Consider the following 18,335-nt stretch of genomic DNA (forward strand, 5'->3'; position numbering starts at 1 on the left):
GATGCCATTCATTTTGCTACCTATTTATTCAGACAATTAATGAAGACGCAGAACAGAACTAGGATGTGGGGTTCTACAGAGACAGTTACCTCGGGGACCTGTATCTGTCTTTGAGACATTCTTGGTCTAATATCAAACCATTGACAGCTACTCTTTGACAGCAATTTCTTCTCATCCTGTTGTGTAATCATCAGATGAAAATTAAAGATGCATCCACTCTCTAACCAGCTTGTGAGAAAGCAACATTAGCAATACCAAAAGCACTGGAAGAAAGGGCACATTTACTTCTTCATTGTTCTAGGTAGCTGAGATCCTAATATTGCTTAATAGATCTAATGACTTGCTGCTACCAAAGGGTGAGAACTCATTCCCTGGCTCACTGCTCACTCCTCTCTTCCTCCCTGTTGTAGCTTGCAGATGTGTGGTCTCCTCCCCACGTAACTGCTTTAGTCCTCTTCAAACTGCTACAGAATTCATTTAAATGCCAGAAAAATAGGCTTTTTTTCCCTGAGCTTCTATTTATTTATTTATTTTTACTGAGTTTACGTGGATCCTGGAGAGGGGTACTGTGAAGACAGGAAGCAGCACTAAGTCAGCATCACGAGAGACTGTGGAGAGCAGGACCATCTTCTCACTATTCTAGTGGCAGGGAGCTGGTCATGCTCTTCCTGTGTCTCATGGCACCATAACTTCCATTAAAGAAAAAAAAATCAATTTCAATATTATTAATTTTATTATTTTACAGATAACTACAAGTAGATTATTGAGTAGTATTTCAAATTTTCAATCCATGCTCAAAGAGAGCCTCATTCACTTCTTTCTTTTGATGAGATGGTCTACAATATCCTCCAAACAGAGAATAGGTATTCTATAATATCTACCATCATCCTTTTATTTTCCTTTATCCAGTCTTTCAATAAGCTTTCCTCCTACCTGTCCCAAAATTTCATAGCAAGTATACATAACCTTGTATATCACAGAAATTCTCCTCACTCTCCACATCAGACTTGCAAATTGCCGGGGAAATCCCAGTCTGCTGTACGTGGCAGAACACAGGGAGCATTTTGAATTTTAGGCTGCTGAATTTTGAGGCAGAGGACAGTATGCCCATCCTTTCCAGCTACTCTGCACTCAGCAACATCATTTGCACCAGCAGCAATGCCCCGAGACTGCAGGCTTCTGGATACTTGAAATCAGAATTGGAGGATTGCTACAGTTTTGGAAGGGGGAGCTGCAGCCAGCCCAACCTCCATCTCAAAGAACTTTTCCTTGGCTCAACTCTCCTGCTTGTTGTTGTTATTATCAGAGTGTGTTGACCCTGACTTCAGGGCAGGAAAGTGTGTCTGCAAGGTGCACTCAGACTGATGACATCCAATATTTCCCTTGGAGGACACCAGCTGGAGCATCCCTGAAGCCAACTCTGACATCACTCCTGCAGGTAACGAATGTGGACAGATGGCTAATTTGGCTTCAAGCCTGTCCTCCAGGATGTTCTACTCAGTAATCAAGCTTACTTCTGATAGTGATAAAATATAACAATTCGGACAAAGCATTTGGTGTTATACTAACTTTTCTGATTGTTCTCATTTGGTTTCCATAACATCAGCATTTGTATTCAAAAATCCCTAATTCAGAACATTTTGCCTGTTGAAATCTGATTCTTTTTAGACTTATGAAATACTTGCAAGAATATTTGAGTATCTTTGTCACTTGAAATCATTCAGTTAATAATATTTTGAAGTCTGTCTCCATGGATTAAAAGTTCTAAATGCCAAGCTGTGTTTGTTGTGACCATTCAACCGAGTCACCTGGTATAATATTCCTGGCTCTCCTTGCCTCAACATAAATATACAGCTACTCACTTGCTTTGCCATAAGGCCCACGCACAGGAAACAGAACTATAATTTCTGTGCATTTTTGAGATAATAAAGCTGTGCGTGCATCAGCTGAACAGAAATGGAAAGAGGGAGTACTGCATCTGTCATTAAGTATTGGTATAATTTAGTTTTATATTATTCCCTTAAATCTATACATGAGAGCTAAATGACCAAAAATATTTTAGGAAATGTTAAATACTTTTTCCATCTGAAGAACTAATTAATCAATTAATTGAAATTAGTTAATTTAAAAAGAAAGATAACAGCTCAAAAAATGGGGGAAGAGGATGTAAGAAGTAGGAGCTAATTTTAGTCTCAACAGTCCTCTGTGGACGCTTCTGTTTGAATTTAACACTTCAGCACCACAGTGTATTGAATTTAGTATGAGATAGTTTATAGAGAATTTTATGGTTGACAAATTCATGACAAATTCAAATGCAGAGAGCTTCAAAAAGCAGACACAGTACCAGTGACAATCAGGAATAAGAAAGAGCAGAGCCCTTTCAGTCCTGTATTCCAGAGGGAAAGCACTATTTCTTTCCTCAATACCGTAGGTGTAACAACAGTTCAAAATATGAAAATGACCCCAAATCCAGAATGTCTAAGTCTTTTGTCTAGACAGACAGATACCTACAGTTATCATGCTGAATTTTGCTCTTTTCCTATCTTTGACACATGATTCTCTAGTAAGAAGCTTGTTCTTTGCTTCACCGATTAAATTCAATATTAGTTTCCTTCTCCTTCAGTAGGAAGCTTTGATAAGACACTCACTAGAACTTGTGATTCAAACAAAACCTTTTAAGAAAGATCATATTTAAAAGCTCCCAGTGAAAGATCAAACAAACAAAAAGTAATTTCTTTTCACTTAGTGTTCTTGGAATTAACAAAATAAATTTCTGATTTCATTTCTTAAAACTTTGTTTCAATCTAGAGTAAAAAAAATTACTGAAGGGTGTTCATGGTCTTTTGGACATTAGCTCAAGGGTTCATTTCATCTGACACAGTTATCAGTGTCAGATGAAAGTTATCAGTACCAGACAGTCAGTTATCAGTATCAGACTTAAAGGAAAAAAGAAAAACTGGGTTCATTTGCCACTGTACAGCGGACCAGCAGCAAAGCCTATTTCTCCCATACAGCTTACTCATGGCCAAGACAGAGGTTATGTATTCTGGATACCTGAGAGTACATTTTTTACTATAGATTAGAAATACGTTATGATTGCCAAGAAGAACAATGATTTTTTAGCTAAGCCAGCCTAGTCAAATTGAAAGGAAACTGTCTGGGAATACTCTAATTTGCCATGAGACAAATATTAAGACACCTAGATACCTAATCAAATGCTTCTCAAGTTCCCCGTCCTGAAACGTCAGTGCATTTTAGCAGAACATGGCTCCAGCTAAAAAAGCAGTAGATCAAAAACCAGCTAAATATTCTCAGTATTAGGTTGGTAAGAACTGATTTAATTTTAATTTCCATAAAATAAAAGGTGAGGCTTGGAAAACCAACAACTAAAACACTTGGCACATGGAGAAGTGACTGTCCTAGAACAGATCACATTTCACAATTAGTTTAAGTCTATTTGGTTTTGCATATCTTGGAATGTTTAATTTTTGCCCTGCTTGGTATTAACTTCAATGAGATGACAATATCTTCTCCAGGGTTTCCCAGTCCTGCTTTCAGGTTCCTGTGAACTACAGTTGGTATTTGAAACTACTGTTCCAAGTATTCAAAAAACAATGAATATATAATTGGGACATTTCTTTTTTCCTGTTTTTAACCATCGCTAAGATAATTACACTCCAGAGACACTACCTGACTTAGCAGCAGCAATGCTGAATAATTCAGAAATATGGAATATCAAATGTGCAGAAAGGAAAGCTGTCATGAAAATCCCCAGAGGTTTATTTTAGCTAACAAATCTGACAGCACTTCAGTTACCAGTCCTGCTCTGACACTGGGATGAGTTACTACCGATCTAGCTGTTGTTCTCGTCTACAGATTTTTTGCTTCTTTATTGAGTCCCAACAAGAGAATTTCCAAAACAGTACATTTTTCAGACTGAAATACCTAACTTTGAAAAATGGATTACAAACACCTATTTTTTCCATTACTAACGTATCTCTGTAAGGAAGTATATACTGTTAACTTCACTCTTACAGTGACCAAAAAATAGACAAAGGAAAAAAAAGGCTCAGAAAGACAGAATTCTCCAAAGCAAGTATTAACAGACTCTGACCTTATGGTTAACACTGGGTTTATTTAAACAGACACCAAATATACAAGGACACCAGAAATCTCAGGGTGTGTTTTCAATACCAAAATGCTGCTCATCTCCTACCATACTTCCAGCTGGTAAAATCTACTTACTAAAATCTTGCTTACCAGTACAATATGTTTTTAAAATCATGAATGATTTAAAAAAAAAATCAGATTAATGAACTGCTATAATTCTTCCTTTTTTAAAAGTATTTTTCTATGCTATGCAAATCACAATAAGAAAAATAAATATTTTATGTTTAGTTGAGTTTTTTAATAAAACTGCATCTGTGTTAAGTTAAAGTGGTGCTACCAAAGAGTTCAGAGTCAAAATAATTTGTATCTCTGATTCACGTGGATTGTCTTCCCCTAAACAAACAGCATTCTAAATATAGAAATATTAAATAGTAGTTATATGTATACAGGGCCTATCCAAAATAATTTTCACTTCTGTCCTCCAGCTTTGCAAGAACTATTCCCAGTGCCATGATATTACTATCAATGATGTTGCTGCAAATAAGAAAGTAAACAAAACGCTGTTAATTTCAAGCTTCATTAGAGAAAGTAAAAAACCATCAACACTTACTGAATGAAAATGGACTCAAGTATTGGAAAAGAAACATCCAAGTTCTACGGAAACGTTTCAAATACATCTCATCTCAGTGCTCTCCTGCACATCTTCTGCCCATTGCTTCATCAGAACCAAGACTAAATCATTTGAAATTTTGCAGTAATAGTTGTTCCAAATACCTGAGATATGCAAGGTCAGATTGTTCAAGAATGGATGCAAGAAGTATCAGATAAGCTTTGGAAAGGCAAAATACAAGTTTAAGATCTATCAATGGAGATCTTTTCAGCAGGTACAGATCACTAGCGCTGCTGAAGATCACATGCAGTATGAGACTGCATACAAATCTGGCCAACTATTTTCAGAAAAAAGGAAAAATGAAACTTATCACAGAGCTGTGCCAGAATAATCAGAGGAATTATGAATCTGGAATTCTATGAGAAAAGGAAGAAACCCATCAAAATGAAAGCTAATTTGTCTTTAGAGACAGAGCAAGAGTAAATCTGATAGATCACATATGTTTAAACAACCTGGCTGCTTAGGTACGTACAATTCATTTCCAGAAAGACCAGCCTTTTCAGAGATTTGAGAGGTATCAACTCTATTGCTGTCAAGTTACAGGAAGCCCACCAGTCTTGCTTAATGGATTTAACTCCATGTCTTTCTGATTCAGTTCTGCTCTGGGAGTATTTTGGATTCTCTATTATGTCTAGAATGTCATAATATGCAGAAATTTACTAGTTAAATTGTTTCAAAATTAATGAAACCACTCAAAAACCCACCATCTTGAGAACTATAGCCATTGTCTTACTCTGTAAATAATATTTCTACTAGTGCCTATTATTTACAGATACAGAGCAAAGTGTCTTTTAAGCTTCTTTCAGTTGTCTTCCATATTTCTGGAAAATTTGTTTTCCAGATGGGTAATAGCTGTTTTTCCATTCAGGACATGCTTCTGTTTTGCTTCATTTCTGTAACTGTTGTAAAGAAATTGATCAGAGCAGAAGAATTTAGAGGAAACCTACTTCATCTAGCATCTCAATTCTAGCACTGTTTAACATGAGCTTCTGTAGAAATAGATACTTAATTCTAAATGGCTCATATGACTTCGTAGATGCACCTGATAGGGCATCTGACCCAGACCGAGTCTCTGTAAAATGAAAAGTGTGTGCATAGGAGAGTTAGTATGACTCTGCCCAAGCAGCACATCTCTAATTTCACCTAGAAATGAGTACTAGGGAGCTTGGGTTCTTAATATTCCTCACAATTACTTAGATTTTACCCATGTATCCTTAGTAGGAAGCTTCCTGAAGCCAGAAACTTGATGTTTGAAAACAGAACAGAAAACAAAGCCTTTGGTATAAATTAAGGTATAAATGAACACCCTATGCTGTAATTTTGTGTCTGTTTATTATATGTTCTCCCCAGGGAAAGAAGAAAAAGGTTGCTGTGTCTAAAAAACAGCAGAAGCATGTCAGATTTCATTCTGGGCTAAGAGGAGATTATTCCCTAACTTGTGAGGAACAGGAGCAGGGGCTCTCTGAGATTCTGAAATACTCTGTAACCTTGAAGGGCCACGGGCTATGGCAAAACAAGCTCCAGGACTGCATTTGCCCTTCCACAGCTGTTATCACACCGGAGAGTTGCTGTTACGAGCTGCTTTTACAAATAGTATTTCTCCTGTTTTACTGTTACCAATGGACGAAATCCACTCCAAAAGACATTCTCATTATCTGTCCACTTTGACTTTGTACTTTTTGGTATTAAATTTCAGCCTTTTCTCTTTGCTAATGCCTGAACTGCGATTTTGTTGTTGTTGCATGTCAACACTGATAATCACCCTGTGAACCTTGCCGGAGAACCTTGTTAGAACAGATTTTTCTATTTCTTTAATTCATTTCTCTTAGAGCCTAATTATAATCATTCTTGTTATTCTCTTCAGCTTTATTGGGTTATATAGCAATAACTTCCTAGAGGTCTACTGTGTTCTTGGCTCTTGGATGTACTCACATGTTCCCACAAAAAGGATCTGTAGGTGGGTTTAAATGCATTTTTTAATTTTTTCCTCACTTAAAATCTTGTCTTATTTTCTTTATTAAGACCAAGGCTAATATGCATAGGTCAGTGAGTTTGAAGTCAGTGTCTTAATTACATACACAGCTAAATAGCTTTGAACAAACTTTCCCTTAAAATTGTGTCTGTAAATGATTTACCTGTAAAAACTTTCCTTACAGTATTAAAAACAACTTGGATTGCAATAAAACTGACTTTCAAATGGGAATTTGCCCCATCAGCCAGTAGGTGGAGATGTAAGTCCAGTAATTACTGCAGAAAACAGCTATTTGACCGTCCGTGATCCAATTGAAGTTTTGTATAATACAATTTAACCAAGGTTAGATTTCTTAATAAGTATTAGATGAGACGGGTGAAATCTGTATGCAGTTAAGGCCCATCTATCAGCCTTGCCAAAGCCATTCTTACAGTCTGTGGTCAGCTGTGCCCACAGCGTTTAGGAAACTTTCATATTCAAGAAAATACTAACAAAAGGGAAAAGACGGAAAATTAAACATGTAATCATAAGACATTTCCTTAAAGTAGACCATGTGCTGTTGAGCATCTCAAAAAAAAAAAAAAAAGAAAAAAAAGAAGCTTGATCAGTATTCTGTTGCACAACATTAAAAACATACCAGTATAAAGAAACATGTAGTGCCAGTCATCCAAATACCCCTATTTTGACAAGCTTTGAGTCCTTTTATGCCTACAGAAATTACAAGCATTTAATTACCTTCCAGCAAATAAATGAATGTTCTTAAAACACTTCCATCAAGATAGTCACAATATCCTGTTTTGGCATCAAAAAAATACGAATCTATTAAATTATCATTATAGAAACTAATACTGGAAATTGGCTGCAATAGCGATAGTATTTTACGATTTACAAAAAATGCAATAATGTCTCCTATCATCTCTCTGATACAGAATAATAATAATATCTCTGCTTAGCAGAAATGGAAATGCAAGCAATTACAATATAAAATTCATAATATAAAATTTAGGGAAAGTAGTTGGAACTTTAAAGTCATTGTTTTGTTTATGCTGCTTGATTTAAGGCCAAGTAAGAGCAACACTGAAATAATAGAGCCCACATGATTTAGCTATATCGACTTAATTATAACACTGAAACTAATTATATATATTGTAACTACAACTGCACAGACAGGCAACCTATAACAAAGGACTATTCTTCTTTCCTGAATGCCCTTTGAACAAGTCAGGAACAAACAAAGATTGTGCTTTGAACAGTTTTGCTATTTAAACTGTCATTCTGTCAAAAAGAATCACTGCAAAATGGGCTAAGCACAAAAACATATTGCAAAGAAGCAATCTGGGCACCAAAAACATTTCCTGTGGGGTGAGAACTCAGTAACTTTACTTTTCCTTTCCTGCCTTCAGTGAGTCTCTTAGAAACCACTACCCTGAGGTCCCCAAGACAATGGGTTGAAAATACTGCTCCAAACTACTTTCTTCCCCTGCTGTTTACCTTTTCCTCTGGTACTCTGAGAGGTCCTTTGCATGTTCACAATCCTCCAAAAGGCAAAAACGTTGCTGGTGTTTCCCTGCTGTGCTCCTGGCTTATCACCATCTCTTCCACTCCTAATTCACTGCATGTCCACAGGTCATTTGTACTCTTGGGAAAACAGAGTGGTGACTTGGCCTAGCACAAAAGAAAACAGGTAGGTTCTGCAGAATCAGCTAATCTTTCTGCTTGAGAACCAGAAGAGAGTGGGGAGTGGCATATCCTCTTTCCTTGCAGGCACCTCGTTCTCTGTCGTGGACAAATTGACTCGTGCAATTTAAGCACCTACAGCACCTCTCCAGCACTGAAAACAACACCCCCACACCAAGCTGACAATAGAAAACATCAGAAGTGTTGATTTTCAAAATTATTGAATTACTGACTTGAAGGGATCCCCACAATAGAAACAGGTATTTTTAGAAATGTGCAAAGCTGAGATATGAACCTTGTTCCCCAGTGAAGGACACTGACTTGGCAATTTATGGAACAACAAATGCCAATTCTTGTGAGCCTCATTTATTCCTGGTCTATCAAAAGATATGCACAGCATTTTATAAATAAACTAGCACAGCAAAATTTGGGGTGTTTATAATAATTTTTACCTCAATGACTGCTGGAGGCATTTGCCTTCACCTCTTGACAAAACTCGTCTTGCAGCTACTTAGATGAAAAGAAAACAGCTGCTAGAATGTCTGGGGATAATTCAGAATGTGATTGTGCTTGTCTTAGTTCTAAGACCCACATCATGTCAATACCCATATTGAACTCTCCTGATATTTAAACAAAATTTGCATTAACTCTCTTTTTTTCAGATCAGTGTCAAATAAGTGATCAGATTCACAAATAACTGCGAGTTAAAAACTACAGAAACATGGACTAGACATAATGTCTGTCAGAGAGGTGCAAAAACTGCTGATAGCCATAAGTAAAAAGCAACCACCTATAACCCAACATCAGAAAGGAATTTGTCCTTAGGCAGTACCTGCAAACATTGTCCTGCACCTGATTCAGTTCAGTATTTCATTAAAAACGCGCATCCAGCGCTCCTCATCCGTAGGGTTTTAAATGCAGCTTTTTGAATGCAGTTTTTTGCCTTTCTGCACCAGTTTGGAACATGTGCCCACGAGCTTCTAGATCCTGATCTCTGATCTGAAAAGGGACCTGAAGAGCCAGCTGACATTGTGCTGTAAATCTGATGCCATCTAGAGCTCATGGAGGAAATCCTGTGTGTAGGACTCACAATGCATGAAACACGTGGTGCTCAGAGCCTCTCAGAGTTTTAAGACATATTCATAAGGCTTACCAATTTTTACTGGGATCATTAGATGATTTATACAGGTTTGCACGGCTGGAAGCATGGCTTCTGAATAAAATAGATTTTCCAGAGACACAGAGGTGGTACCTGCACCTGTTCTGTTTTTGACTGGGAAAATGGAAGAACCACTGGATGTATTGCTGAAACCTGGAGACATCATACATCTTGAATCCTGCCATTTTTACAATCTGGATCTAGAGCAGAGTTTGCCATTTGCAAGAACCTCAAATAGAGCACAAATAACAGTGCACTAGATTTAAAGTAGCTGGAAGGTTAAACAGAATTCAAACTCTTGACAAGCTGGAAAAGTAAAGAAACGAAGGCCAAAAAAAAAAGATAAAAGTAAAAATGTTTAAGTATAAAGCATCACTGAACTAGGGATTATGAAGACACATCACCTTTTTGGCCATGGAACTTTAAACAGATATGAAGGCAAATGCCTTGCCTTCAAAAAGGTAAAATCTGAATTACAAGAGGAGGATGATGAACACTTGGATTGATACCAGTTCTGCAGAAAACGATGTGGAGGTTACACCAGAACACGAGCCTGTTACGAATCAACATTGTCGAGGAAATGTAAATAGGAACACAGTCTCTGAGACAGGTAAAGCCACCCACCTGCTCTACTAGGAAATGATAAGGCTTTGGCTGGTGCAGTATCTGCTTTCAGTGTTACAGGCTAAATGGAAAGAGTCCAGAGGAGAGCAAAGATAATCATCAGAGACGTAGAAAACATGACTTATTAAGAGAGACTGAAAAAAACAAGGTAATTTATTTGAAAATGAACAGTGAACTAATCTGACACTAGTGTTCAAAAAGGTGTTCTCCCAGTGTACAGTGTTCAGGACAAAATAGAGGGGAGTTAAAGCCATGACAAGGAAATTTCTGGTTAACTATTATAAATAAGAATAGTACTGTAACACTGGCTATATAATAAATTGTCTGGGCAATTTATTGAGACTCCGCATGACTGGGGTTTTTAAAAGGAGGCTAGTCTATTTGTAATGCTACAAATAGGGGGGAGAGGTTAACAGGACAAAGTAGGAGACTTCCTGACATTTCTTCCTAGCCTCTTCTTTTCATGCTTCCTGCATGTACTGCATTAGCAGCTCAATTTCTTCAAAGTGGACATCAGAGATATCTCTTCATCCCCAGGACTAAGGTGATCCTATGTCAAGATAGCTGGACAGTCAGAATTAGGCTATATAGACAAAAAATCAGAAGGTATATATCGGCAGGTGAAGATGTTTCTGTACCATATTTAATTCCAAGAACCATCAGCATTGCAGAAGAAAGGAAGAGAAACACTGTGCTACTGTGGAGCTTCTGGCAGATCTTGTACATTACAGGCAAAATGACCCTCACAATGCACATCCTGGCCCATAATAGTAACTTGAGTCAATGAACACATACAGAACTTGCTTTAATGTACATATTTGGAAGCTGTTTGGCACTGTGAGGGGTCTAACAAAATCAGTCATTGGTTTTAATCTTGTGTTGGGAGCAGCTGTAGCACAGATATGGACTAAGCTGAGACTTAAGACAGCAATAGATCATTCTCTAAAAAAACAACCACCAATGAGCTCAAACAAGCAGAAATGGCAGCAGATGCAGAGGTCGCTCCCAACGTTAGGAGCAGATAAACACTAGGTAAACACTACAAAATATAAGAGAGGGACATTCATTTTCTGTGTAGTAGTACCAATAGGTGTCACCAAATTCTAGATGAAAGTTCTAGAAAAAATACTTGAAAATACACACTTAAAAATAATTACTTCAAAAGGGTGACTTCTTCTTCATCACTGAAAATTGTTCAGATGGGATTTTATAATTTTGAAAGCCAAGTCATCTGTATCAATAGCATATTGATAGCTTTAAGTAGGTCGCCTGAATGCATTAAGCAACATACCTCTGTCTTCTTCTTGGCTACCACCCCAGTCTTTTTTATGTAAAGAAATATTAAATTCATGTCCAGAAACTACTTAGTTTTCTAATTACTGGTAGTTTTGGTGACCCACTCTACGAATCTGCCCTAGCATATGGGCATATAGACTATCAACCTCTAAAGTTAATATTTGTGGGAAGTAGCAGGCTAACAGCTCTAGAAACATTACATTCAAGATATTTATGTTTTTATGCTAAACACAAAGTCCAAGTGTAAAAGAAATATTAACATAAGAGTTTCCACAGAAGCAGAAAAAACATAGCTACTTTAGCATTGCAGCATCAAGTCTATGAACAAGATTTGGTCCCTTTTTGCCTTGGGGTGCATGAGCCCCAAACAACGTTTAAGTGGAAAGTTGTGCATCCAGACTGGGTCTATCCAATTCAACCAGCATGTAAGACTCAAATAAGTGCCATGTGATTCTCGTGAGGTTAGAAAAATGATACCAGCAGCAGATGTGATTCTTGATTTTTATTTTATTTTTTTTTATTCTGAAACATTGCACTCTTCCGTAGAATTCTCCTGAACTGGCCTTTGGAGAAAATGTACTGCTTGTACAGAAGCTCTACACTGAAATCCCACCAAAGGCAGGAGAAAGTAATGGAATATTCAGATCTTCATACATAAATAGTATGCATCGTTGTTAGCACTTTTCACTGAAAAAAATCTGAAAATTTCATGGGGCCATAGGTGGAGAGGAGTTTGTAAAATCTATTGTTATCTCTGCTACCAGTCCTCTATAAACCACAGTCTGTCAAAACAATAAATCAAGACCTTAAATTGCACAGACTCACACTGGTTGGCAACTGCTTTTCTGTAGAATAACGCCTTTGCATCAAACATTCCTGTAGCACAGTTCAAAACCGTAGATTACACTCAAGCTCTAAAAAAATAGATGATTGTTTCTGGTTGTGAGAGGTTTTATGAATATGTTTATAGGCAGAAATCAGCCAGAAAAGACACAGACTATAAAGCACTGGGAGCTATAGAACAGAAATCATTGTCCATAGCACTTTCTAAACTTCAGAAAATGATCGTAAAATTGTAAAAGTACTTGTCAGATTTGAAACATGGTCTTTAGCAAAGACTTTATTTGCACCAACATGTTGTTAAAAGTACATATAAATACTGAGAATAAGGAACTGCAGAAAAAAAAGAGTATTTCTAAAATAGATTATATCAAATTCAAATAAAAGAGCAATCTGACAACAGCTTACATAGTAATAATATGATTTTAGATATGTAAATCAACAGAAAGTGCCAAGCAATCTAACACACAACTGACCACATTAAGGTCCTATGTTATATCCAAGGCTGAGCATCTATTATACAAGGGAAGAGAACAATGTACTGAACGCCTAATTACATTCCTTGAGCACATCCAAAATTTCACTAAAAGTACATCCATAATGAATGAATGGCCCTTACTACTGTGAAACCTCAGTCCTATAACTTTTGCCACACTTGTACCCTTGTAAAAGTAGCATTGTATCCTTGTATTTTTACAAGTAGCCGTGGGATGGTGAAGCATTTCTATTCCTATTTTACAAATGGGAAACTGAGTACAAAGAACTAAAATGTCTCATCAAAGGTTACAAAGCTGATTCTAATTCGTTGGCTAGCAAAGTATTTGCCAAACTATTGTTCTGGTCCTTTGCTAGAATTACATGATTCTCCAGTTTCATCTCCCTTCACGGAGGTCTGGAGATGACAGATCTATATCAGAAGGCAAAGAAACCATTACAGAAAGAAATTGTCAAAGAGTAGTCAAGGAGTACTCATATACCAAAAACCAACTAACTTTCTCATGTAGGTGCTGGAAGTCTTGGTACCAGTGAGTGGCACAACACTCCTCTCATCGCCGTCCTGACTTGCAGTTCCAGAGCAATATTAGGTTTCACCTGCACCTTTCCCTCTTTCCTGTATCATAAACCTACACCTCCACAAAACTGCTCTGAAGAGCTGTGCAGCCCTCTCCTATCCTATTCAATTTGTGCTATAATATGTATAGAATCTATTATGCTTTCCCCCCCCCCTCCCTTTTTTTTTTTGAGATGAATTTTTGATGCTTTCTTGTCTGGTTAGGAATATGCTGCTGCTGGCACCAATGGACACTGATGCCTTATTTCAGACAGGGCACAAGATAACATGAATTGATGTTATGTAACTGCTGCCAGGAAATAAAGAGCAGTCATCCCTAGCAGGCTTGAGCATATCAAACCCCCGTGTTAAACTTCCACAGAGCTTTTAGCCCAGACAGGCTATTAAATCACATAAACTGACATGCTGTATATCACAGTCCATTATAGCAACAAGGTTACCCTATTAGTTTAAGTAGCAACTGCTTGGGTTAGGCAAACTTCTCCAGAGACTAGAGTGTTTTGCACCACAGAAAGAGAAACATCAGAGCATACAAGCAATGCCCCAAACCTCTACCATAGCACAGAAACAAGCCAGTGCAAGAGAACTTTGCAACAAAGGATGTAAAGATCTCTGGTTCTCCCCATTTACAAACTGAAAGAACACTTCCCAAGTCATCTCACATTTTGCTGAATGATAGTGAACCTGGGTTCAAGACACTGAACCACCACTGTAACATGGTGATGATTCCACATTTATCTTACAAAGACCACTTCCCACAATACAGCAGAACCAATTTGCTCTGTGCCTGGTACTCAGCCCTAAATGCATCAAAGGGAAACTGTATGAAGTCCCCTTCAGAATGTATTGTGGAGGTGTATGTGCATCAAAAGAGAAAAATCACTATGGCCAACTGTGATGAACCCTAAGTGTGACAAATCAGTTGAATACTATATAACACTTCTGTTGTTTCCATGGCACGTGAAAAGGGAAATCAACAAGGAGTTCACTGATTTAGACTCTGGATGGGGGGGGGGGGGGGGGGGGGGGGCAAGGAAAAATTAATTCCAGAAATGTTAGCTCAGCTGGCACGGGAGTTTGGTAAGCTCCATACTATTGTCACAACAAAAGCCTACCTGACAACCCTTCAGTTTGTTGTGCCAAAAGCAAATCCTGCTGATGCCCACTGCAGCAGGATTTTGATCATGTGCAGATGGAAAGCAAATATACCGCACATATAATACAACAACCACTCTTAGGTCTTCTTCATTTTGATCTGTTTTTATGTACATTAAGGCTAATGTAACCTTTCTGCTTTACACAAATACTGGGCTAGCATTTTATGTAAGGGGAAAACTCATCAGCACAATTTTTGATTCACATACCCATTATTTGCTGGTGTTTTACTAAAAACTCTGGCAATTTTCCAGTTCATTAAGGATCAGCTCAGATCTAATGCTGTTAGCAAGAAACGGGGCTATTAGACTACCAATAGCAAAATATTTACCTTTAAAAAAATATCCCTACTGCTTACAAAATAGTGACACAATAATTATGGTGCTGGTTGAAGCCATTTCTAGCTATAGTGTATATGCACCTAAAGGAAAACTGTTCTGCCTCTTTAATTCCATAGAAGCTGCCTTGGTCAATTAAGTTACTGATATCTAAACACGTGTTCTGTAACATTTACCTTATTTGTTGTAAGCAAGGTATTAAAAGCCCGAGGTGTCAACAAAGAAGGCCCTAAGAGAAAAGTAGTACTGACTTTCAATTAGAAAATAATTCCTCAACTAAGCAAAAATACCGATCATTAAACACACTTCTGCTATTGCCATTTTAGACAGAGGGTACTTTTGAGCAAACAGATTGTCCTAGCTCAGCCAGCCTTCAATCCTGTTCCCACATGCAGGGTGCACAGAGTGGTTCCCTGTACGGTACTGCTTTTCAACCTGCATACCTCTGATGCGGATCTTGTCACGGGGAAAACAAAGGAAGACTCTCCTTGATTTATGTAAGAATCAGGAAGAATCAAATTACAAGGGATTTATAGGTCACACTGTCCTATATGTTGTTCCTTGTGAAGCCATTTATCTCTGCATCTTACATACGCAGGCAAAGCAAGCTGGGTACCAACTGCTGCCACGATGGTCACAACAACAGCTCATGAAAATTGCCTCATCTGCTCTGTAGTGCACGAAGCCCTGTCTCTTCTATAAAACTTCCTATGAGTATCTCCTCTTCAGGCCTCTCTTGTCTTTGAAAGATGAATACAACAAACTGCAAATGTGCGAAACAGATGATAGTTTGCACTAGCAGTATAACTTTTAGTTATACACAAAGTTTGAATGCTGAACCAAATTATAGGATATGCTAGGTGACTTTCAGTAAGTGGCAAGAAATTACAACTTTTCAGAGGACCAGGAAGACTAGCAACTCCAGAGCACGGAGAATGCATTCACTACATCCATGCTGTACAGTCGTCACATTGGCAGCTGATGGAAAGCACTTCATCAGCACTTAAAAAAGCAAGATTAAGACTGATGTGCCTAGATGGGAATAAGTAAAAAGCAGCGAGCAGAATAATGAAAACAAGCCCACATAATGCTGCAATCACCTATTTTTTTCCTGATGTACAAGGGCTGGTCATTCCCTGAAGATACGGGTCATATTCTAAGTGAATCGGATCCATTGCTTTCAAACAGTGCAGACTCTGAGACAGAGACACAGGTTTTCTGTTGCTATTGTTTCCAGGTTTTGTTTGGGGAGGGGAAAATGCTGAGTTTTTAAACAGCCAAAATCTGCAGCATGGCATTTCAGACAGTCATGAGCATCAAAGCAAGTCTCACTGCCAGTCCTGCTGAGATGCATGCTGCATGAGAGACCTAGAGACTCAACCATGTTGAACCATGTCTGGCTGCCTGTCCTCTCTGCTGATGAGGATTAACCCCATCTGATCCTTACATGAAAATTAAAAAAAAAGAAAGTCAAAAAAAAGGATCTAATTTTATGAAGAGTAGAAGATCATTCTTGTGAATGAGCTGATCTATATAATATTGGGATCAGAGGCTGGCTTGTAAAAAATTATTTACAAATCAGCTTGACACTGTCCAGGTTTGGCAGTCCTGTGCTGAAATTACAGGAACACATACAATAGCAGTATCACCAGCCATAAACAAAGCATCTATTGCCAGAATGTAGGCTCAGCGATTGATACATGTATTGCATCAATCTTCAGCAAAGAAAACATAACTAAAATATTTTCAGAATGTGTTCTGTGGAATAATGAGAATAATTGTAGTCATATTCATTCTTTGCTCAATGCCAATACTTTCTCTTAACTGCACGTATGAGTCTGTTTCTTTTTCACACAACCACTGGGCCAGAAGAGCTCAGGAAGTGTTTCTAACCACGGCTTGTGAATTTGGCAACTGGTTGCCCTGATCTTTTCCCCAGTTTTGAAGTTTATAGCTGCTTGCTTTTACTACCTTTAATTAGTACAGCCTACAAGGAAATTCCTGGGCTTGGCTTCTTCTGCTACAGCTGCCTTCTTTGCTTGTTCTGCTTCATGTTCCCACTCTCCCCTTTATTGCTACTTACTCAAAGGGGTCGCTGGGATCAGCTCTCTGGAGCTCTGGAGGAATCGGGATTCTTTTGTAGTACATTTCCCAGTCAAAAGCTCCTCGCATGGCATCCCCCGCCTGTGCCTCGTAGCCAAAGTGATTGTGGTCAATGACATCGATCATAGGACACACGATGGTTTTGTGGTTTAGTGCAATCTGGTCTGAAAAATGAAAGTAGAAAATAGGAAATGGCATGTCTAGTCAAGCCATCTGTCATATTACTGCAAAGTGAATCCCACAGGTTTTTTGATGTTTGAAGATTGCTTGCTTCGCTCCCCATGGCCCCCAAATCATTTCATTTTTCAAATCTGTATCAAACCTTTATCTAAAGTGGACTTAATGCAGTTAGGCAATGATTAGAAGCATTTACAGTTCTTTAAAGGGAGGCATATCCCTGTGAGACCCACAGGAGTCCAGTCATCTATATCTCTGCCACTTTGCTACTCCGAGCTGTCCCCAATCTGTCAGCTATGGAACGAGCCAGCAAGCAAAATATAAAAATACTCCTTCAGCTGTGGGGAGCGTGTACGGCAAGCTCCTGAGAGAGAGATTTGTGTTCCCAAATGTGAATCTCAGACCTCGCAACCATTCAGCCTCTGTTCCCGTAGCACTAGTGTCCATCAACTCTGAGATCAAATGCTACAAATTAAAGGCAAACTCCAATGCTGGGAACAAAACAGGGCTGGTGTCCATTTTTTGTACCTTTCTTGGAGATACAAAGAGGGCCTCACGGTATTATTCCTACTCACCTGTTTTATAAAGCGAGCAGTTTCAGTTGGCTTAAAAAAAAAAATTAGAACTGTGAGATTAAATCAAATTCTCATCTCTAATATAAAAGCAGGGTGGGCCTGAGTCTGCCTTTGGTGAATCTTAGTGCTAAATACCTTAGAGCTCCACAGAAAAGAAACAGCAGGAAAGAAGATATGCCAACTGCATGAATTAGGCAGAAGAATAATGTACTGAAGTGAGGAGGTACAGGGAAAATTTGTAGCTGTGTTGGCATGAAAGGACAGGAGAAAGACTATCTGTGAAAAAAACAAGATCTCAAAACTCCAACTACAGTAAAGCTTTTTCTCCAAATGATAGCCCAGATTTTCTAAACAATGTAATAAATTTTTCTGTGTCTATGTGAAAAACTTTTTTTTAAGGGTTAGATTTCACTAGTGCTTGAAAATATCCCCAAAAAAATAATCAGAGGGCTGAGTGTGGAATGAACATTTGGATCAGAAGGCAGGAAATATTGGTGGTATTATTAATAATATAGATTTTGTTTCCGTGCTTCTGAAGGACTGAAATGAAAAAAATACATATATTTT

General features: G+C 38.1%; 1 protein-coding gene across 7 annotated transcripts in view; it reads right to left on the reverse strand.

Moving 5' to 3' along the window:
- GALNTL6 (polypeptide N-acetylgalactosaminyltransferase like 6) overlaps positions 1-18,335 on the reverse strand; it is a 517,959-nt gene that overhangs the window by 60,555 nt on the left and 439,069 nt on the right. For all 7 annotated transcript variants that reach the window (XR_014583969.1, XR_014583970.1, XM_083835053.1 and 4 more), the window contains one exon: positions 16,997-17,180. Coding sequence is in view for 5 of the 7 variants with exons in the window: in XM_083835053.1 (XP_083691179.1) it covers positions 16,997-17,180 (184 nt within the window). In the remaining 2 variants the exon portion in view is untranslated. The remainder of the gene's footprint in view (positions 1-16,996; positions 17,181-18,335) is intronic.

The sequence above is a fragment of the Anser anser genome (genome assembly GCF_964211835.1).
Source record: "Anser anser genome assembly, chromosome: 4".
Lineage (NCBI taxonomy): Eukaryota > Metazoa > Chordata > Aves > Anseriformes > Anatidae > Anser > Anser anser.